The following is a 23,622-nucleotide window of genomic DNA, read 5'->3' on the forward strand; positions in this document are numbered from 1 at the left end:
GCTATTGGGCAAGTTTTTAAACTCCCAGATTGTAAATTGTTGAGCATCTGCTGTTCTTTCTGCCTTGGTTCGAGGATGTTCCTCACTGGGAGTTTCCTATGTCACTGCAGTTGCAAGTTTGGTCCCAAACCAGAAGTACTAGACTCATATGCTTGACTTCTAGATTGTTGGGAAAATCAAATAATGCAATATAGGAAGAGTTTCTAGGGCATGTTAAGGTGCTATATACCTAGGGGAAGGCACTGGACCTCTGACTTTATTAATAATAGGGAACTTTCTGGTGAGGAAATTTCCTTTTGCCAATGTAGGGAGTTTTCTTACCTGAAAGTCCCCAACATCAATAAAATTAGCAACAGTTAATCGGTAGTCAGGAAGACCTGAGTTCAAGTTGTACCTCTGACATTTTTTAGACCTGTGATCATGGGCATCACAGCCTTTAAACCTCAGAGATCAATACCTGTAGTACACATTCCTATGGGGTTATTGTAAGGGTTAGTCAATGAGCTACTGTTTATTAAGTGCCCGCTATGTGCCAAGTGCTGTACTAAGTGCCAGACATATAAGGAAGGCAAAAGGTAATCCCTGCTGTCAAGAAGTTCATAGTCTAACGAGGGAAACAACTTGTAAACATCTGTGTACGAAAAAGAGATATGCAGCATAAATTGAGATAATCAACAGATGGAAAATCCTAGCATGGAGGAGGTCAAGAAAGGCTTCTTGCAGGAAGTGGGATTTTAGCTGAGACTCAAGGAGGCCAGAGAAGCCAGTAGGCAAAGAGGAGGAAGGAGAAAGTTCCAGGCATGGGAGACAGTAAGTGAAAGTGCCCAGAATCAGGAGATGGAGGAACAGCAAAGAGGCCGGAGTCACTGGATTGGCAAGTCCATGAGGGCAGGAGATGTAATGTAAGAGAAGACTGGAAAGGGAGGAAGAAACTAGCCAGTGGATGGGGGACTTTAAAAGCAAACAGGATTTTATATTTGATCCTAGAGGCAATTGGGAGTTCTGGAGGTGATCAAATAGGGAAGTAACATGGTTAGACTTTGACTTTACAAAGATTAATTTAATGGCTGAGTGGAGGATGGATTGAAGTGTGGGGCCTTGAGGCAGTTAGACCAACCAGTGGCTATTGAAGTAGGCCAGGCATGAGATGATGACTGCACACTGACTGCACCAACTTCCTTCAAGCCAGAAAAGAGAAGGGGGAATGTCCAAAAGATGTTCCAAAGGCACAACTGGACATGACCGATGATTGGCCATGAGGGTGGTGGTAGTGAGAGAGAGAGAGGAATCCAGGAGTGCCCCTTAGATTTCAAGCCTGGGTCACTGGGAAGAGGACAGTATCCTCATAGGGAAGTTAGAAAGAGGCAAGTGTTTTGGAGAAGAGATGAGTTCAGTTTTGGATATGTTGCGTTTAATATGTCTGTGAACCATTCAGATTGAAATGTCCAATAGACAGAGATGCTGGACAAGAGTCAGGAAAGAAGTTCAGGTTAGACAGACAGACCCAGGAATCATCTGCATAGAGATACTAATTGACTCCATGGGAGCTGATTAGATCACCAAGTGAAATAGTACAGAGAGAAAAGGAAAAAGAAGAGGGCCTAGAACAGTGTCTGAGTCAAATGAAATAATATATGCCAAGTGCTTTAAAAACTTGGAAGGGATATATGTACATGCATACATATTATATATGTACATGTGTATATACATATATGTCAGTTATTAATGGCAGAAAGTTTGAGTCTAGGTGCCCTCACTACTAGTCTAGTGTTCTTTAAACTTTGAAAAGTGTATCACTGTGTAGGAACACTGGGCTTAAACTCTTATTAGCAGCAGCAACAACTGATTTGAGAGGCATTGTTGTCTAACGGAAAGAGAGCATCTTCCCAGACCTTTTCTTTTCGCTGTACCTCCTCTTCAAATCCCAATGCTCTTGACCCATTACCTAGCCTGCTACTTCATTGAAGAACTGGAGACCATCACAGGTGAGCTCCTAAACTCCCTTGCACCCATTCTCTAAACTGCACCAACACTTATTCTTCCTTCTCTCACTATGTCTGCTTCTCTTGAGTCAGTCAGAAAACATTTATTATGTGCCAGGCACTCTTGAGTTCTGGGGATAGAAATACAAACAAAAAGGAGAGTAAAATAAGTTGGAGCATCAGCTATGGGGAACGGGATAGGGAGTCAACTAAAGATGATCCTAAACATCATTGACTACACTACAGACTCATGGTAACTTCCTTTAGTAATTCCAGGCAACAGCAGTAGAACAAGCAGCAGTGGGATTTGGCCAGAGCTGTGAACTGGTGGGTCTGATGAAGGAAAGAGAACATGGGTTTCTAGGGTATTGGCCACAGTATTTTTGTAAAGGCTCATCAGAGGGAAAGAAATAAAGGCAGAAGTTAACTGAAGAACTGGGAGAAAGCAATTAAGGAACTGTGGTCATTAGTGTATGTGAAGAACAGGTTTTTCAGTCATGCCTTACATTTACCATTTACAGAGTGCTTTCCTCAGAAAAATCCTGGGGGGAAGGTGGTACATATACTCCATTTTACAGATGAGGAAACTGAGACCCAAAGAAGCCAAGTGACATGTTTGTTATCACACTGGTAAATGTTGGAGCTGTGATTTCTTCTGAGATCTTGGAAGTAGAACAGTTCTTAGTGATGGACAAGGGCCAGGGTAGGGTTGATTTTGTTCATGGCTGAAGTAGGGTAGAATTGAAAGTCATCTGAGTCAAGGAAGTTGAAGAACTGTGAATCCAGGGTGCTTGAAGGGATGTTGAAGTGGATGAGGATAAAACCTGGAGATGAGATGGCATGGGAGAGACTGAGCCAGGTGTGGAAATAATCAAGAACTTCAAAATCCATCAGACATTTATTCAGTGCAGGGCAGGGAGATAATAAGAATGGGCAGAGAGCAACATAAGTAGGTGGCAGAGACTTCCCTGAGGAGAGATTGTTGAGAGTTTGTGACTTAAAGGATGTGACACTTCAGTGGAAAAGCTTGTATTTGCAGACTGAGACTTAAGAATTCGTTGTCTTCTCTTTTAAGAGTAGTGCCCTTAACACTTCCAAGTGAGATTTTTTTGGAGAGATTTTCCTGGAGGACTCGCTTATTAGTGACTGAGTTAATGCTTAACCTTCTGCCCTCAAACCAAATTGGTTATCAGTGGGTGTAACTTTATGCACCAAAGGTAAGTCTTTAAGAAGTATTAGTAACTAAAAAGTTTTTTAAAGAAGAAAAGAAAAATAAAACATGACCAGAGAAAGAAGACTATTTTTATACTAAATTAGAAAACATGAAGCCTGAATTATAAAATGAAGTAGTCAGACTTGGTGTCCGCTAAAGTAACTTTGAGTTCTAAAGGTTTAATGTTAGTTCTAAAGGGCATCTTGGGATCTGTCTGTGAAACTTGAAAAGTAGGTGGGAAAAGATTGTCAAAGACTCAAAATGCTGAGTAGAGAAGCTTCTATTTTATTCTGAATCAACAGGGAGCCATTGAAAATTTTTGCATAGAAGATGACTTGTGGATTTCTTTTAGGAATTTGGTAGGTATGTGGAGGATGGATTCAAGAGGGATGAAACAGGGGAATTAGATCAATAAGGTGGCTATTACCATAGCCCTTACAGTAGAACCAGGGCCTGGATTAGGCTGTATGAATGGAGAGAAGGGGAGAGATAATGAGAGGTGCTGTGGGGGTGCCATGATTTGGCAAATGATATGTGATATGAGAGTTGAGGGAGAGGGAAGTCAAGTATGACTCCAAGATTATTAACCTTGGTGACTGAAAAAAATGATGACTTCATCAGTAGAAATGGGCAAGTTTGGGGGAGGTTTGAAGGGAAAATACAAGTGATGTTGTGGCCATTTTGAGATTGAGATATCTTAGAGAGGTTTCCAGCAAGCATTTGGCAATGTGAGACTGGAGTTCAGGAGAGATTTTAGGGGCTGTCTGGCCCTAGATTTGGGAGTCAAATGACTGAACTCATGGAAGCTTATGAGATCACCCAGGGAGAATGAAGAGAGAAGAGGCCTCTAGACAAGAGCCTTGGGGAATACCCACTATGGGCAAAGGGAGGATCATCCAGAAAGGGAGACTGAGCAGTGGTTAGGCAAGCAGGCAGGAAAAGAATTTGCGTAGAGTAGTATCATAGAAGCCAAGGAGGGAGATCAGGCAAGCTGTATCAAAAGCTGCAGAGACACCAGGAGTGACAAAGACTTAGAAAAGGACATTGGATTCAGCAACTAAAAGATCATTGTTAACCCTAGAGATATTTCGCTTGAATCCCTGATTACCAGGGATCAAGAAGAGAGTGGGAGTTACGGAAATGGAGACAATCTCTCATATCTATCCCCTTCTCTCCATTCATACAGCCTAATCCAGGCCCTGGTTCTACTGTAAGGGCTATGATAATAAGCCATCTTATTGGTCTAATTCCCCCCTGTCTCATCCCTCTTGAATCCATCCTCCACATACCTACCAAATTCACACTCCTGAAAAAAATCCACCCACGTCATCTTCTATGTGACCCTTTCTGGGAATTTAGCTATGAATCAGAGAAGAGATATAGGATGATAACTAGAGGAGATGAGAGGGTCAAGTAAAGGTTTTTAAAAATTGGGAAAGATCTTTGTTTATAGAAGGCAGAGAAGAAACCAAGGGATAAGAAAACATTGAAGATGGGAGAGAAGGGATAAACATCTGGAAGAGAGAGGAGGGTGACACCAAGAGCACTCACTGGTGGAGGAATTGCCTTGACAAGGAGAACACCTGTCCGTTCAAAGACTGGAGCAAAGGGGAAGAGAATGGGGAATGAAAAAAGATGGATTTTGCACAGATCTTATTCTCTGTGTATGGCCTCTCTTTTCTCAGTAAAGAGAAGGCAGGGTCTTCTGAGAAGGATAAGGAAAAAGTGCCTGAGGAGAAGTTAAAGTTTACAATAATAGTTGCTGTGAGGCTATGAGAGAAGAATAAAAGGATTGCTATGGAAACAAAATGAGGGCTCAGTTGAAATTATATAACAAGTTTATAGTCAACTGAGTCACACAATTGCATAACTTTCTCCAGGATGTTCAGCAAGCATCTAGGTAGGAACAGAGAAGGCAGACGTAGGAATAAGGTCTTGGCAGTGTATGTTTGGCAAATAATAAGGACTTCAAGATGGCGGACCAAGATTTTGTTTATACTCCCTACTTATTTCAAACAGTGTAAAGGATAGTGAATGGAAATAAAATGAACTAGCACCTACTCTTTGCTAGGCATTGAAGAGAATACAGAAACCCACAAGGTAGGTTTGGGAGCTTACAGTCTGTTTTGAGGAGTGAGACATTTTCATATGAAAAGATAAATTGCAGTTCTGGGAAGTGAGTGAGTACCTGGTGAATGAGTGTTGAGGATGAGAAGGGACTTCCTGGTGAGGCTGGGCTGGAAAGGTTTCTTGGGAAGGCTAGGAAGGAAGAGGAAGAATTAAAGTTGACTTGGAAGATGCACAGAATTTAGGTCCATGAAGAAGAGTGAGAAAGTATTCTATGCAAAGGAAATAGTGCAAACAAAGGCAAGGGGTTTGGAAAATGCACTAATAATTTATAATGATGATGATAATGATTCACATTTATAGAACACTTTAAGTTTGTAAAGCACTTTTTCTTACAAACTATGGGACTGGTTAAGTAGTATTTTATTCCCTCATTTTAAAAATGAAACTGACACGAAATGTTTTGTTGTAGTTACTTAGGTAGTAGGTGGGAGATGCAGGATTCAAATTCAGGATTTTGGATTACAGGGCCAATACTCTATATATCTTTCTCTAAAATAGTTTATTCATCATTTTCTCTTGTTCATAATAATCTTTTCATGCAGTAACCCTACCATTTCAGTAAGCTAGAAAAAACAAAATTCCACTTGCTTGAAATACGAAATAAATCCTTATCTATAAGGTGCCTTTCAGTGCTAAATCATATAATCTTCATGTGAAAATGAGAGTGGGACCAGATGGTCCCTATAGGGGCCCTCCTGCTCTAACATTCTATGACTGATATAAGGGTTGTATGACCTAAGTGTGTTGTCTGGAGTTCTTGCCTTCTAGATTTGGTTTTACTTTATTTTCAGGGTATGCCGAAGAAAACAATTTCCTCTAAATTGCCCTCATTGAAATGCAGTGGATTGATAAATAGAAGAGTATTGTGATGTAAAAACTGAAGTATTAATATGTAATAGACCTGTCATTTGTACAGTAGTACTAAAAGTGGACTCTGGGACCCTTATTGGTTATCTGTTAGTGCTGAGCCTAGACAAATATTTTAATAGGAGTTTTGCATGGAGTCTCACTTGGATGATAAAGTAGCCTGTTCATCAGGTGATTTGGTGTTTCAGTAGTTTCTCATAGTTTCCTGTCACTTGGTAGAATAAAGTCAGAGAGTATAGGCCCTTTACTTTTTCTGTGTTGTGAGGATGCTCTATTAGGTTTGAGAAGGCTTAGCACATTTTAGAGGTAGAAAAATTGCAATACAAAGTATATGATTTTCTTAGGACTCGGCTTATGGGAAGAAGATGCTGAAGTTCACAGTACAGTGATACTTTTTTACTCTGGCATCATTTGGAGACTGAGGTGTTTAAGTAAATTGTTAAAGTAACAAAGATTACTTCATAAAGGTCAAAATTGTCTTTAAAAAATATTTTAACCATTTTCAATCAATCAAAATGCATTATGTGTTTTGGTTGGAGTTCTTTCTAAAATTATTATATAGCCTTTCCCTTATTACACATCATTCTGTCTCCTTTGTTATTTCATCCTGTTAATTGCTGGTCCTCACCTCCCTCTTCCACTTTTTAATGTGCACAAAACAAGAGTAAAATGACTCTGAGGGGCTCTCCCTTAAGCAAAGTAGATAGGCTTTAGTGTGTTAATGTTGTAACTTTTTTTCTGGCTTTTATTCCGAGCTTTTTTGTGTTTATTTCCTGGTTCTTGGCTGTGTTCCTGATAGTTGAGGTTGCAAAAATAAGGTGGTAATAATAATTATAATAATTAACTTTTATATAGTGCATATATTGTTTTATATATTATATAGCTAATTTTTATATAGTTTATATTATATATGGTATGTATAATATATTACATATAGTTTCATATTTATATATTATATATAGTTTTATATATTTATATATTATATTTAGCCACACTGTGCTAAACACTTTACAATTACTATCTCATTTGATCCTCACCTCGATTATAGCACTGTCCCCACTTTACTATGAGGAAACTGAGGCAAACAGAGGTTAAGTGATTTACTCAGGACACAGTAAGTGTATGAGACCATATTTGAACTCATGTCTTTCTGACTCCAGGCCCAATGCTCTATCCATTGTATCACCTAGATGCCTTATGCTTGATCATTCCCTTTCTCATAGCTGTCCTATTTGAGGTCTCAAAGGACACTCACATCCCCTTCAGCCTTCCTTTTTGGCTTTCTGGGAGATGCTGTTTTTTTAATTCTTTTCCAAGAAAATTGCTTAGGGACCATTAAGTCCTCAGATGCTCATAGACATGGTTTCTAGATAAAGAAGGGATGTAGCCTGTTGGGGATGAAATGGCAGAATTAAATCTGTCTTCCATCGTGTTAAATGAGTGCCAGACTTGGGATCAGGAGGATAGGGTTTCCAATATGACCTCTTGCCTTGTCATTTATTTCTATGATCTTTGAGCAAGTCCACATTACATCTCTCAACTTCAGTTTTCATACTTGTCCTCCTCACTGCATGGTATTATGAAGAAACACTTTATAAACCTTAAAGCTCTATTATAAAATGTGAATTCTTCTTGTTAAGAAAAGGTATTCTTTGTAAATAAAGTCTAGGTCATTGGGAATTCCTGATACTGGATAGGGAGCCAGGAAATTAAGTTCTTCAGTCTGGTAGTGAGTTGCTCTCTCATCCTGTATAAGTGACTGCTGCATTCTTCACCATCTACTGTATTTCACAAGGATATTGTAAATAACATGGGAAGTGTTTTGCTCTCCAGAGAGGCATTGTGTGAATTCAGTATGGTAAGATAACAGTGATAATGATGGCAATAACAGTGGTTATGATAGGGAGAAGAGAACTCCTTTAAAATTGTTTTTCAGCTGTTCTCTTATGTGATGCAATAGATCTCCTGACTTATCTTTCTTAGGAAGAGTTCCCTTGGAGAATGAAGCTAAGGGTGTACAGTGGAGGGAAGAGAGCATGTTTGGGATGATTGGAATTATGTTTTTAGTTTATTTTGTATGCCTTCCAGTAAGTATGTTTTTGGTCTTTCTAGGAAATGTTCATTACTGATGGGCTTATGCATCCAAGATATTGGGAATGCTTTGGAAAAAAGAGCATTCAGCAAAGGGCAGTATATTGTTAATCAGGAACCCTGTTGCTTCTTTGCATTTGCTGTGTTTAGAGATAAGCTTTCTAGGGTGGGTTCAACCTTTCCAGGTTTGACCAGGGTTTTGAGAATGTGATAATGATCTTATTTTGAAAAAGGAAATTGTTTTTGTTAACAAAAAAAGTTATATGTACTAGCCATCAGCCACGTGGTACAGGCCTTGCATCAGAAAGACCTGAGATTTCTGGCCTCAGACACTTAGTAGCTCTGTGACCTTGGGCAAGTCATTTAGCCCTGTTTCCCCTGGTTTCATCATCTGCAAAATGGGAGTAATAATAACATCTACCTCTTAGGGTGGTTGTAAGAATCAGATGAGTTAATTATAGTAAAGAAAGCATTTAGCACAGTGCCCGACACATAGTAAGCACTGTATATTTAAGTGCTTAGCTGTTAGTATAAAGAGAGACACTGTAGTACAGTGGAATGTGGATTTGGAGTGAGAGGCTCTTGTGTCAAATCCCTGTGCTTTTACTTAGTACTCATCTCATCTCATCTGTCTAGGCCGTAGTCTCCACTTCTGTGAAATAAGAGAATTAAACCAGATAACCTCTTAGGGTTCCTTCCAGCTCTACAACTGTGATTGTATGTCCTTAAAAGGCACCGATGTAGATCTTACCATCTGAAAGAGACTGTAGTCTACTTCTAGGTGATTTATTCTGAATACGTATCCTCTGTTGTATCCAGGGCTGGTGAATGTTTAACAACTGGCTCTCTGAAAAAAGCATGACACACTTTTAAGTTTAATGTACATAATTAATATTTTTTTCCACTACTCTCATAAGTCTAAACAATCAACAAAGCAATAAACCAATTCCTAATTTTTGTAGAACTGCCCATTTCCAAGGTTTAAATACTTATATTAAAAATGTAACAATCAGCTCTCTTGAACTAGTATGAACTGGTTGTGTCAGATAGCAGGTGTTTGTAGGGCAGTTGCCTCACCTTGCTGTTTTAGGTGCTGTGTGAAAAACCTAAAATTTAAGGTTTAAGAATAGTTTTTGCACTTAATTTAAAATCCTATTGAATTGATACTAGTCATACCCATGAAATAGTGACAGAACCCTGGAAGACAATAGGAGTGCCACTGATCGTCTTCACACTAGATTGTAAGTACTGTAGGAAATCAGAGGAGAGGACCAGATGATTGAAATGTTTAGGAAAGACTTCATGGAGTGATAAGGCTTAAATTGGGTCTTGAAGGATAGGTAGAATTTGAAAGAAGAGAGAATGTTACAGGTCAGGGTAATAAAATGAGTAAAAGAGTGAGACTGAGGGTGTGAAAAGTTCAAGTAGAATAAATAATATTTATGTTGGGGAACATTGGGTAGTAAGGTAGGTGCTAAGTTCCTGGGGGAAAGTGGACAAAAATTATTCATTTTTTGGTTATTGTTACCCCAGTGTTTGAGAAGATAGTTTTTAAAAAACGCTCACTAAATTGAATAGATGCAGAGAATAGGTGAACTGTTTTGCCTCCTTGGAGGGAATACTTTTACTATGAGATTATAGATCCTTTGACATGTCAAAGCAATGACACAAATAATCCTCCTCATTGGGAGGTAACTTGCCAGGTTTAGTGCTGAGGCTTTGTTGGGTATCAAGATAATGCTTGGGGTCTTGGACTTAATTAGCTTGACTTGTAGAATTTCAAGAGAATTTCAGTGGGAGGAGAAATAGATGAGGCATCCTAACTCAGTGCAGTAAGTGAATTAGAGAAGGACAGCTGGACTAGTACAGAGAACATGGTTGGACACATTGGAGAAAGCACAGCTCTGATTATTTTAGGACAGAGGCACACCCCTCACAGCAGTTAGGACAGTGCTGATGAAAATATCTCTGGTTCTTCCTATTCTTTTTCTTAATTTTTTGAAAGTTTAAATTTCCCATCATTAAAGCAGTGCCATTGGTGGGGAGAGGGGGCAGTTTTAAACCTATGGCCTGTTCTAAATAAAATGATGTTGTTGGGGTTTCAGAATTTTGTCTTTGTAGACCTTTCAGAATGGGCATATAGAACAGTGAGAACAGTAGAGTATAGGACATGATATCTGATATGGTTATTGCAGCCTCTCCAGTGTTCACCCCTCTGACCTGCTAGATAATAGAGTTTAGATCTGCAGATTGTGGGCCGTTGATTATTTGGTTGAGATAAAGGGAGTGCCAAAGGGAAGAGTGTGCTTTTTCTTTCTAGGTCACATTCTTTGAGCCAATTTAATTAATCCTGTGGCCAACTTGGCCCTAAACAACCTTAATGTTCCAGAATTAGATAGGTTGTTTTACCTAATTTTGTTTTGTTTTCCCTTTTTTCTCGACTTTTTGTTTTGTTTTATTTTTGGTCCCAACTTAAGATTTCATAGGTTCAAAGAGGGAATTCCCTCCACCAATGCAGGTCAGCAATTGATCTGCAACTACATCCTTAGAAAATTGCTTGGAGGGTACTGAGAGGCCATGAGGACTTGCTCTGGGTCATGAATCCATTCTATGTGAGCGTTGGGCCTTGAATGTAGGTCTCCCTGCCTCAGAGCCCATCACTATCCACTGCCTCTTTTTTAGCACAGGGTTAGGTGAAGTACAGTTGGTGAACCTGGGCATTCATTCATGATTTGTGGAGATCTGAAAGGAGACCAAAGATTAGCTTCCCTGAGACTTAACAGGAAATACATTGTGTAAGTTTTCCTGGAAACGCTTGTGTGATACTGTCATTTTCTTTGCTAATTTCCTTTCTTTGAATATTTCTTTTTCTCTGCCAAAGAATGGGTTTCCAGGTGTCAATATTCTATTCCAAACCTTAAACTTTACTTAAAAAAATGATTATTTCCATTTCACATTCAGTTTTCTTTTTCCTCCAAGTAATACCTTCTTCCTGTTGCTTTCAGCCTCTGCTTGGGGAACTCTTGGTGTTCCTCAGAATCTCGGTACAGTATCTGTTCCAGAGCGGCAGGTTATCCTGAGAATAGTGTAACGTGAGTGCACATAAAAGATACTTTGCCAGTGTGATTTTTCAAAATGAAAATAACCCTATGTTTCATGAATGTGATGAGAAGTTGCGAATTTGTTCTTACTGCAGATTGTTGAAAATAAGTGTTAAATTCTTCACCCTAAGAAAGTAAATAATGGACTTAATAGTTGAGGAAGGCAAAGGCACACAGGTGGCTTGGGTAGAGATGTCAGAGTTTTAACCTTTCCTTTTCCCCTTGGAAATCATGTGATGTCAAGTTCCCTCAACTTGATCATTTCTATCTGTGTATGGTGCAGTGGAATCGAGTGTTAGATTCTGAGTTCCTCAGTTCACATGCCAGTTCTTCGGTTACTCCTAGGACCCTGGGGCAAATCATTTCACCTCTCTGGGCTCAGTTTCCTCATCTGTAAAATGAGGCATTTCAACTAGATCACCTTTAAGGTTCTTTCTAGTTATCGATTTATAATCCTATGAACTCATCTGAAAAGACCTATTCTGCTTCTCAGCCCTTTTCTTAGAAATAAGTGACAATGTTTGGCAACAGTAGTTTTTCAGGTTTTAGTCCCAACTTTGTTACTGTTTGACCTTGGGCAAGTCACTTCACAGCCTAAGTTTCTTCGAAAGCCTGTAAAATAAAGGAACTGGATTCTAACATCCTGTGCTTCTCTGAGGTTTTATAACTTCCTGTATTTTGTGACATTTAAAAATGAGATCATTTAAATTGCTTTTGATTTTCACCCAAACTAGCAACTTTTATAAAACAGATGGCATTGTAATACACATAGAGGTTAGAGCTGTGTCCAAAGCCAGCAGCAGAATCTGTCAGTACCGACAGTAAAGTCCAGCAGGAGAGCTTAACTCATGTTTACCTACAGACTTTGCTCACCTTGGGCAGCCTGGTTCTCTCCCAAGGAGGGATACCATGAAAGTAAATAAACTTTTCTTGTTTGTGATCAAATCATGTTAATCTAGTGGGTGGGAGGACACAGAGATTTTTGTTACTTGTCAGTTGTGTAGGAGTTTTCTTAGTTTCTTCAGCCACAGATTTTTTTTTGTACAATAGAAATCTGGGCACAAAGCATAGCAGGCTGTGTTTAAGTCTAAATCCTGGGGCCCTGCTAAGGGAAAATGTCAGAAAGGGTACCCCCTAGTCATTATGAACCACAAAATAAACAAATCTGGGGGTGAGACAATTCTGCCTTCGTTGGTAAACAGCCTCTTCAGTCCTCCTTCCCCTCAGTGAACAGATTTGGGGTGTGGGTGTGTGTGTGTAACAAACATACACACATATACATATAGGTACCCACATACATATATGGTTGCAAGTGATACCTTGAAGTCATTGATAAGCAATTGCGTGTGCCTGGAAGTGTCACCAAAACCCTTTCTTCCAATAAGAGAGCTATTGTGCCTTAGCAGCAGGCATTCTTAGCCATTCATGGACCCCTTTGGCAGGCTAGAGAAAACTATGGGTGCCGTCTCAGAGTAATGGTTTTAAATAATAAAATAAAATGCATAGGATTACAAAGGAAACATTCATGTTGAAATAGTTGTTAGAATATTTAAAAACAATGATTCACAGACCCCTTGGACCTCAGTTAAGAACCCATGCTTAAAAGAGTTCTTGTTCAGAAGCTACCCTTACTAATAGCTTCAGATTTATTTGTCTCCTTTCTCAGCTATACTTGGGGCATAGTAAACACTGAATAAATGTTTATTGATTGACTGTAGACTTTTTTGGCCAAAAACAAAGACCCAAAACAAACAAAAAAACCTTACTGTCAGCTATTTTTAGTAGCACTGTAGGAATTAATCGGAGGGGAGTTTGAGAATATGGAGCTGGGTTTGCTCTTGATTAAGGTAGCTTTTCCTTTGCTGATTTATTTTCTGTTCACTCTCCTATCAAATTCCAAAATCAGAGTCATTTTAAAACAAGGAGAGGCTTTTCTATAAGAAGAGTCATGCTTTAAAAGAAAATTACTTTAGAGGAATGGAAATATTTTGTTAGAAGTTTTCTCCAGACCATGTCAGCTCTATAATCTTGATTGGTCTGAATTACAGAATTACTGCAGGGGCTTCTCTGTTTGAGGCTTAGTGCCATCCAGCAGGCTCAGGGCACTTGGGTTTGTGGAGGTTTGAATATATGGACCTCATCTGTTTGAATGCTGGGCTTAATGGGTGAGGGGATGGATGTGGGACCTCAGAATCTTGGTGCCTCCAAGTTATTTCCCAACCAAATACAAGTTATCTTAATGCAGAAACATTCATGCATAGGGAATGAGGGGTTGAATATTATGTAAAACTAATTTTGAATTTCCTACCCTTTCATATTTCTCTTTCCTATTTTCCTTTTCCATCCTATCTTCCACTCTCTTCCTTTATTACTAGTTTTCTTTTTATTCTCTTTTCCTTTTGCCCCTCAAACTGGTGTTTTTTTTTTTTGCAGCTAGTTAGAGACAGCTGGACTCTGTCAAATTTTTAGTTTCCCTGGGAAGAGAAATGAGAAGATTCAATGTATTTATAAAACAAAAACCAACCAGGTCAGTTCCTGACCTCAAGGAAATATTCTGAGGTGGAAGGAAAAGAGAAAAAGTCTAAGGGAAGAAAATACATAGATACAACCTATGAATAAAGTATGTGTGTGTATACACATAAACACATACATATACATACACACATATATATATCAAGTCACCATTTTGGAAAATTGAGGATAGAGTGAAGTAGCCACTGTATCATGGAAAATGGGGGTCTAGCTAGACTTCATGGAGGAGGTGGCCATGGTCTAAGTTTTGAAGAAACTAGAGATTCTGAAAAGTCAAGAGAAGAGGGATTTTGGTTAGGCTAGAATAATGTCCCTTATGGGGTGGTAGCAAGTCAGCTGGTTTGGCTGGACTAGAGGGAGTGGACAAGGAGGCGGGAGTGTGATTGTGAAGGACTTCTTGGTTCCTATCCTCATGCTCACTCTTGCCAAGCATTGATTTTTGCTGTTAAGTACTTTGTTCTTTTAAAAAGTCCTTTCATCTACTGATATTTAGACTAGTTTATGCATAGCAAGGATGTCATTATATAAACTTGACATACCCTTCAAAATTTCTCCAGTGAAGTATCCCATCAGCTACCTTGGAAAAAGTTCACCCCCACCCCCACCCCCATTCTCCCAGCAGAACTTAGGACTTATTATCTCTCTATAGAGAACAGTTCCTAAGACTCCAAAGTAACATCCTGGGTGAGGAAGTGGAAGAGAACTGACTGAGATTATGAAAGACTGGACCAAATACCTTGAATTTAAAAATATTTTTTCAGAGAATAATAACATAAAATCATGAATTAGTATGCCCACACACAGCAAAGCTGTGAGCGCTTTCTCAAGTGGGAGTTAGTTGCATTTGTGTGGAAGCATTATCTTGTGGTCTGTGGAGCTTATGGTAATAGCAGTTCACACTGATTTGGTAGCACTCTAAGGCTTACAAGGGACTTCCTCCCTATACTCTTATGAGGGGACCACAAGCGTCAGGAACACCCCAATCTCAAGATATGGTACCCATATGAGGGAGGATCTTTTATTGTGTTCTCTTTGTCAGAGATCATAATAATAGAGTTTGACATTTGAGCTCTAATGTAATTTTCTCCTTTGGAAGGAATGGGTTTTCCTTCCTTAAATAAATTTCAAAATAGCAGGAAGGTTTTGCATTGAACATTTGATTTAGCACTTAGAGGAATAACATTAACTCCATGTAAAAAGGTCAGTTTATAGCAGGGTGTCCCAAAAATCTTAGTGCAGTTGTTAGCTTTAGTAGCTTAAAACATCACTCTTTTTGGGACACCTTCTGTCAGAGAATATAACATAAGCCCCCTTCTGTTGAGATATTTCACTGACTGAAGACCTTTATGTCCTTGCTTCTTGCTGATAACAAAACCCTTCTTGTGTTTGGGGTGTGGTTGGTCTTTATTATTGTCTTTCCCTATATGCCCAACACTCAATGGCTTGACTCACTAACTTTTACTTTTTATAGGTTGGCACCCATGCGATTGTACACCCTGTCCAAGCGCCACTTCGTCCTGGTCTTTGTTGTGTTCTTCATTTGTTTTGGCTTGACTGTCTTCATTGGAATTGCAGGTAAGATTCTGTTGGATAGACATTTGAACAAGGGATTAACTAGTTTTGCTTGGCCCTATGGGGAGAGTGAAGATTTTTGAGTGTTAAATTACAGAGAAGGAAGTTTGGGCTAATATAATGACAAAAGTTTCCTAAGATTTAGAGTTATCCAGTGATGTCATGGGCTGCCTTATTACATAGTAATTTCCCTGGAAATCTTTAGGCAAAGGTTAAGAATGTTGTAGGTGGAATTCATGTGTAAGGTAGGAATTTGATTGAATGACCCCTTCCTACTAGAAGATTCAGTGAAAGTCTTAACTCTCAACTAGTTTATTCTCCTGTTTACTGTTAACTGGTATTGCTGCAGTAATTATTAAGGCTGTTGTCTTAAGAGGCCTCAAAAGAATTTATACAGATTGGGCTTTGAGGAATGGGAGATGGGGGAGATACTGGAAATATACTTGAGAGCACCAAAAAAAATGTAGTGTGATTAAATATCTTTATAACATCATTATTTGTTAGTACACACCTAGCCTTAATCACTGAATAGGTATTGCCAGAACTGGGAAAGACCTTGGCTTAAAAAGGCCAAGGTCTCCCACTCATTGGGGGCCATCTCTAGTCATCCTGTTCTATATCTTGCCATTGGACCCAGATGGCTCCAGAGGAGAGAGAGGAAGCCTGGTGACTTTGCACAGCCTTGTCTCATTGAAATACTATTCACTTGCAAGTCAAAATATCACCTTCCTGATGTCATTGGTCTTATTCAAGAATGGACAAATAATAATTTGTTATTGCAAAGAACTGGAAAGAAGTGGATTGTCTGTATATCCAAGGGAATGACTGAATAAATAGTAACCTATCAACGTAATGAAATGCTATAAATATTAATAACTGTTGAGTTGATAAATTTATAAGCATTTATTAAGCTGCTTCTCTATGTCAGACACTGTTAAGTGCTGGGGATAAAATTATAAAATCAAGACAGTCTTTGCCCTCAGAGAGCTTATAATTCTACTTGGGAAGCGGGGCAGTGGGAGCAATATAGTATGTTCAGAGGTGAGAAAATTGAGAATATATTAAAATGTACAAAGAGACTGAATGTGGGGCAGTGTGGGAGGGGATTAACAGCTGGGAGAATGGGAAGGACCTCATGAGGAAGGATCTGGGAATTTTAAGGGATCTTGGTAAAGAGGGAGGGCATTCTAGATGCTATGTACATTAGGTAGGCCAGTTTGACAAGCATAGATAATATGTGTGAGATGGAGTAATGTTTAAATCATCCTGGAAAGAAAGACTTGAGACATACCGTGAGGGTTTTGGTGTCCAACGAGGGAGTTTGAATTTTATCCTAGTGGCAGTGAACAGTCGCTGAAGTTTCAAGGAGTGCCAGAGTTAGACCTGTACTTCTTGTACTTCAGTAGAATCGGTTTAGCAACTGTGAGGAGGATAAATAGAGAAGGAAGAGACTGAAAGCAAAGAGTACAATTAGGAGCGTGTTACTGTAGACCAGGAGGTGGGCGATGAGGGCTGGCACTGGGATGGTTACCTAGTCATTATTGCATGGATGGGGTGGTGATACTGAGAAGGCAGAATCAATGAGACTCGGCAGCTGGTTTTATCTGAGGGGTGAGAGAGTAAAGAATTCAAGGTGACTCTGAGGTTGCAAATTGGCTTGACTAGAAGCCTTAATACAAATAAAAGTGCTTTAGAGAGAGTCAGAGATTTGGGAGAGAAGAAAATGAACTTTTTAATTATGTTGAGTTTGTGGATATCAGAAGTGATATCAGTACAAGTGGATATCAGAAGAGAGATAAAGTCTAGAAATGTAGATTTGGGAATCATTTGCATAGAGATGATAATTAAACTCTTGGATGCTGATAAGATCACTAAGACTGTAGGGAAAGAAAAGAAGAGGACTTAGAACAAAGTTCTGAGTTATGTCCACACATAGGGAAGAACCAGACAAAGATGAAACTAAAATAAATTGATCAGAGAGGTAGAAAGGAAACTGTAACAGATCAGTGTCATCAAAACCCAGGGAGAAAGCGAAAGAGAAATATAAGAACATGTGGAAAGATACACGTGAAACAATGTGAAGTGAAGAAAGCAACTGGGAGAAAAAGCTATACATTGACTACAAATGTGTACATGGAAAAATACATCCATAAGTATATAGAGTGATTAGTTTGCAGAAAGGAAATTAAAAGGGACACTAGAAATAATATAGTAGGATAATGTTTTAGAGATGGAGTCAGGAAAACCTGGGTTCAAACACTGTCCTGAAGCGTACTCTCTTTGTGGCAATGGACAGGTTATTTAATCTCTCTGAGCTTAATTTCCTCATTGGTACCTATCTCTTAGAGTTATGGTGAGGATCAAGTGAAATAGTATAAAGGCACAAACTTTTAAAGCACTATGTAGATATCAGTTATTGTTTTATGTGTTGAAATTGATATTTTCAGATAACTTTATTTCCTTTCCATTCATTGTTAATTCCCTATGCTTATTTTTTAGCTTGGTAATTTAGTTTTTCTTTATTTTCAAATTAGCTTTTGGTTTATCAGTTTTGTTGTTTGTTTTTTCTACCCAAAAAATTCAGGTTTAGTCCTTGTTTTGATTTTGTTTAACCTTTTTTGGCTTTCAACTTTTGTACTTACTTTGCTATCAATTTGTTTTCTAATTTTACAAAATTGAATGCTCATTTCATTTGTCTTTTCTCTTTCCTGGCAGTATAAGTATTCAGAGAGATCTATTTTTCTCTAGGGACTACTTTGACTTCATCCCAGAAATTTTGGTATGTTTTCTCATTGTCATAATTTTCTCTTAAAATAATCATTGTTTCTATAATTTGTTCTTTACTTTCATTGTGTAGATAGCATTAATTTGACTCTATCTTTCTGCCTTATTTTTTAAAAATTTTATCACATTATAATTTCTAAAAGATGTATTTAATATTTCTGATCTTTCTTGCAATTATTTACTCATTTTAAAATTCTGAACTTAAAATAAGCACCAAATAAAATGATCATTTTCATATACAAAGCAGAAAATAAAAAAGCCCTCAATCTTCTGAATTTATTTTTGATTTATTAGGCACATGATCAGTTTTGTAAAGATGTTATATGAGACTGAAAAATGTGTATAGTTCTTAAGATTTCTGTTCACTAATCTGTAAAAGTAATTATCTATTCAGATCCATAATTTCTTTCTTATTTATCTTTCTATTAGATTTGCCAATTTTTATAGAGGTATATTGAAGTAATTCACAATTATTGTCTTTTTAAAGTATAGATTTTAATTAATAGATTTTGTTTTTACATCCCCTTGATTTTTCCCTTTATGTGTTTCCCCTCCTTCCAGAAAGCTCTCCCATTCAACCAATTAAAGCCAATCAGTACATCAGAAAAAAAAAATATGACATTATATGCAATGTTTCACACTTATAGACTCCCCTTACGCAAAGGAATAGGGAAAGATGTCTTTCCTATCTCTTCATCTCTGGCTTGCTTTAGGTCTTAGCTAAAGTCCCACCTTCTTCTAGAACCCTTTCCCTGGCCACCTTCGTCATAGTGCCTTTCCTCCGAGATGATGTCCAGTTCATTCTGTATATAGCCTGTTTATATGTAGTTCTTTGCATGTTATCTCTCACATTAGACTGTGACCTCCTTGAGATCAGGGATTGTTTTTTTTACCCTTCTTTGTTATCTCCAATACTTAGCAGGAGGGTGACTGGCACATAATAGGTGCTTACTAAACACTTGTTGACTTGACTTGATTTCTTTGATGTCAAGCTTGTTCTTTATAATTCCGCAACATTCATTTTTGATTATTTTCCTGTGGTGGTTTTCTCCATTTGCATCGTTGTAGTCATTGTGTAATATTGTTTTATTGGTTCTGCTTGCTTCACTTTGTATACGTAAGTCTTTCCAAGCTTTTACGTATTCCTCATTTTGTTGTTTCTTAAACAGCATAGTAGCATTTAATTAAATTCATGTACCACAATTTACTTAGCATTCCTCAATGCTAGTTGGGGCCTCTAGTTTATTTCCAGTTCTTTGCTGGAAATGTATACAAAGTACACAAAATGTATTGCTATAAATATTTTGGTGTTTGCAGATCCTTTCTTTTTGTCAGTGAGCTCAGTGAAGTATATACCTACTAGTAGAATCTTTGAGTCAAAGAATATGGAATTTTAGCCACCTTATTTAGTAATTCCAAATTGTTTTCCAGAATTAATACTAATTCACAGTTTCACCAACAATAAATGAGGGTGCCATATCTTTTCACAACCCTCAGACATTGACCATCTCTGTCTTTTTTCACCTTGCCAATTTTATGAATGTGAGGTAGAAGCTCAGGGTTGTTTTGATTTTAATTTATCTTATAATTAGTAATTTGGAGAATTATTGTCTAAATATTCAACTTTGAAGTTGAATATGCTTTTCCTTTAAGTAATTAGAACTATGACATTCATTATATGTATATTTTTATTGGTATTATTTTATTCCTCTTAGATGAATGAATTAATATCAGTAATATTTACATAAACACCTATACAGTAAATAGCATAATTCTAAATATTTAATCTAGTGAGAGGTTCCTAACACATTAGATTAACTCTTTGTGGAGGATTTATGGCACAAGATAGTGAAGCATGAGATGAAAGGGAGTGGATAGGTTATTGCTCTGGACCAGGTACAAGCTGGTCCTAAGGACAAGGAGAAGATATTTTGAGACTTGAATCAGTGAGACAGCAAAAACCAAGCCAAAAGCCAAAATCTTCTTTCACTGGATAACAACAAGGATAAAATACTTAACAAGGATATGCATTGACAGATACAACAATCCAAATTCTCTCGGATCCTAATTTATTTACTCTTGGAGTACTAATTTATGGGATTCTCTGGTACCAAAAATGGACCTTGGTATAGCCGATCATCTCAATAATACCCCATTATGACATTACCTATATCCTCATCCTTGGTCTTCATGACCAAGGGCTGTGTATGAACTTTGAATTACTAAAGCCATATGGACTGTTCAACCTTTTGGGGTCCAAGGCCTAGCTAGGATCTGTAGTACCCAGTACAGTTGTGATTTCTTTTGTTTATCTATGATGCTTTTAAGTATAGTGTAGTTTCTTTGTCAACACAGTATATCTTTTGTATTGTAGCCTTATCTGAAATCACACTTATTTGTGATTTTTTTAGATTCAGATGAAGGATAATAAATTTTGTTCCAGTTTGTCATTTTAAGTATGATCTTTTGTGTAGCAGGTGTGTTTCTTGCATGCAGCAAATAATCGGATTGTTTTCTAATTCATTCTGTAACTTGCTCTTTTTTATGGGATAATTCCATCTGTTAATATTCAAGGTTAGAATTGTTTTCTGCTGCATGAAATTTCGTTAAATTATTTCTTTAAAGATCAAAATCAAAAAGAAATTGGTACCTGTTGGTTTTTTTTTTTTTGCTTGAAACCATGTAATCTTTATCTCCCTATTTCCTCTCTAAAACCTCACCCCCATTTCTCTCAATCCAAACCCTTGTTCATGCTTTAAAAAAAAAAAGTCTGGAAGTCTGCTCCTTATTTTATATAGACATTCTCTTCTTCTCTCCTCCTTTAGTCTACTTTAACTGGTATCTTTTTATATTTTCTTTGCTCAGCCTAGGTAAGAGTATGAGTCATGAGCTTTCTTCCTCTCCCATATCCTCGACTTCATTGTTTGAGTGATTTCACCTATAAAATACAGATTTCTAGAAACATAAAGTCACTTCATTTTTACTCCTTCCACCTCCTCTCCTTCCTCTATAATACTTCTTTTTGGACATCAGAACCCGTCGTTCTCTTTTTTGTTCCTTCAGTTATCCTGAGGCTGATGAGACTTCTAAGGGATGTTAGTTTTACTACTCCTTGTAGTTTGTAAATAGTGATTCATTACTTTTCATGTTCTGTTGATATATGTTACATTTGTCTTTTTTCTGGGTGGATGGGGGGTGGTATTCCTTTAAGTTTGCATTTCCAAAATCCTGTTCAACTCTGTGGGGTTTCCTTATGAGGATTTTTTTCCTTTTCCACTTTTTTTCTTTGTCTTTTAGTGTATTTGGTATATTTCTTGCTATTTAAAGGTTATGAAGGAGGAAAGTATGTATAGCATTTGGTTATCTTATTGGAACACATATTCAGACATTAATAAAATATGTCTAATTGATTTTCTTATTATTCAAAGTTATTCATAAATAAATTAAGAGGGAAAAAAAAAGGAACCCAGGCTGGTTTCTATATTGTTCTCTAGACTTCTCAAACATTATGGTTATTTTTTTTTCTGTGAACTGTAGCAGTTATTATCTCTTCTACCTATTGATTTTATAAGTAACACATTGGATGACATTCAGGATCCTAAAAGATAATAAAAGGCTACATCCCTAGACAAAATCTGATAAAATGAAATTTAAGCTTTTTATTTTTCTCCCACTCTCAAGGACAGTATAATTACCATACTTGGCACCCATTTCACAGTCCCAGATGTGTTTGTAGGAATGAAAAAGAGTTAGATGGAAACTTCTCACTAAGGACAAGAAAGATGGGGAAAACAGCCAGATTAGACTAGATCTACATAGAGGAATTCCATGCTAGAGACAACAGAATCATGAGAATGTTGAGGGGATATTTTTTACAAGGTGTACAAAAGAGGGGAAGATACCAAAACCTTGGGAGGAAAATCTCAGACCTTATTAATGCCACAAAAAGGCAACTGACAAATATTGACAACTGCTAGTTTATGTTTGCCTATTCTCCCATCTACATAATGACGTTCCAAAAGGTAAATACATATGCAAAATGAATAGAGAATAGTTTGGGGAGAAAGTATACTGAAGGGAGAAGGTTTTATGTAGAAGGTCAAGCTCAAGCTGAATCTTGAAGAAAAGCAGGGATTCCAAAAGTGTAGTCCAAGCTTTGGGGACTGCCTGTACAAGAGCACATAGAAGGGAGATGAGTGCTGCTTATGTAAAATTATGTAAGATTCTTTGAAAGACAAAGCAGTAGAAAGACTCTAGTTCAGTTACCACTAATGATGTTTGCTCCTACTTTGTCAGAGAACCAGTGCAAAGTCCAGGTTGAGGAGAGATCCCCTGGGGATGCTGCTTCCTGATTCTCTTGTTTGTGGATAATATGCTGTTTGCATCAAGGGCTGAAATATTATAGAGCCTTCTGAATGAGACTTACAATTATGCAAGAGTTTGCTCTGACTGTTCAGCCCAGGAAAAACTGAGTGGATATAGCCTGCCTATTGTTCAGATAATGACATGCAGCTACAGGAGCTATCTTAAGAACTTGTCAGTATATCCAGGATCAGTAGTCCAATAGACAAAGAGTTAGGCTCAGAATTAAATAGGAGGAGGAAGAGAGAAAATTTGCTTGTCTTCAGAAAATTGTTCCTTTAATGTTCCTATGTTTCTTCTTGAAACAAAAGGCTCATTAAAAAGAAAAATCCCAGCTTTCTGGTGTAATATAGCTATGAGTCATGAAACAGTAGGTAATCAAAAAATTAAAAATGAATAGCACATAGAGGGCAATGGAAAGGGTGTGCATAGCCTGCAACATACAACAAACAAGGAAATTGGAAGAAACGGAGTAACGGATATCATTTATGATTTTAAAAAAGTTCTTCACTAATATCTTCAGTGACAGAAAAAAAAGTGAGGAGCCCTTGAGTAGGATGGTTATCCCCTTATACTGTAGTGATTTTGTAGAATACATACAGGAGTTGGATAGGATGGACAGGCATAAGTAAGTTATGATCCATATCACAGGAAGTAACATCTGAATTAATAGGATAATACACCTGCTTGAGGAAAATACAAAGTCTTATATTTGGATTAAAAAATTGACTTTACAAATACAAGGAGGCTTGGTTAGACAGCAGTCTGTCTGATTTAGTGAACTGCAAGCTCAGTGTAAGTCAGCAATATGATAGAACAGCTAAAAACAATACATACTTGAGAAGCACAGCCTCTAGGAATAATGAAGGGATAGATCCTTTGGACTCTGTCCTAATGAGATAAGCTTATTGTATTTAACTCTAAGCCTTAGAATTTAAGACAGACATTGGTAAGCAGGAGAGTGTCCAGAGAACAGCAGCTAGAATGG

General features: G+C 37.7%; 1 protein-coding gene across 4 annotated transcripts in view; it reads left to right on the top strand.

Annotated features, from left to right (window-relative positions):
• TMEM181 (transmembrane protein 181) overlaps positions 1-23,622 on the top strand; it is a 90,659-nt gene that overhangs the window by 22,844 nt on the left and 44,193 nt on the right. For 2 of the 4 annotated variants that reach the window (XM_069070329.1, XM_069070330.1), the window contains exons 2-3: positions 11,289-11,375; positions 15,388-15,491. In XM_069070329.1, the coding sequence (XP_068926430.1) occupies positions 11,289-11,375; positions 15,388-15,491 (191 nt within the window). The remainder of the gene's footprint in view (positions 1-11,288; positions 11,376-15,387; positions 15,492-23,622) is intronic. The other 2 variants (XM_069070332.1, XM_069070331.1) reach the window with 1 other exon arrangement.

This window comes from Petaurus breviceps, unplaced genomic scaffold (assembly GCF_028583685.1).
Source record: "Petaurus breviceps papuanus isolate PSGF00001 unplaced genomic scaffold, PetGlider_PUasm1.0 90808, whole genome shotgun sequence".
In the NCBI taxonomy this organism is placed as follows: domain Eukaryota; kingdom Metazoa; phylum Chordata; class Mammalia; order Diprotodontia; family Petauridae; genus Petaurus; species Petaurus breviceps.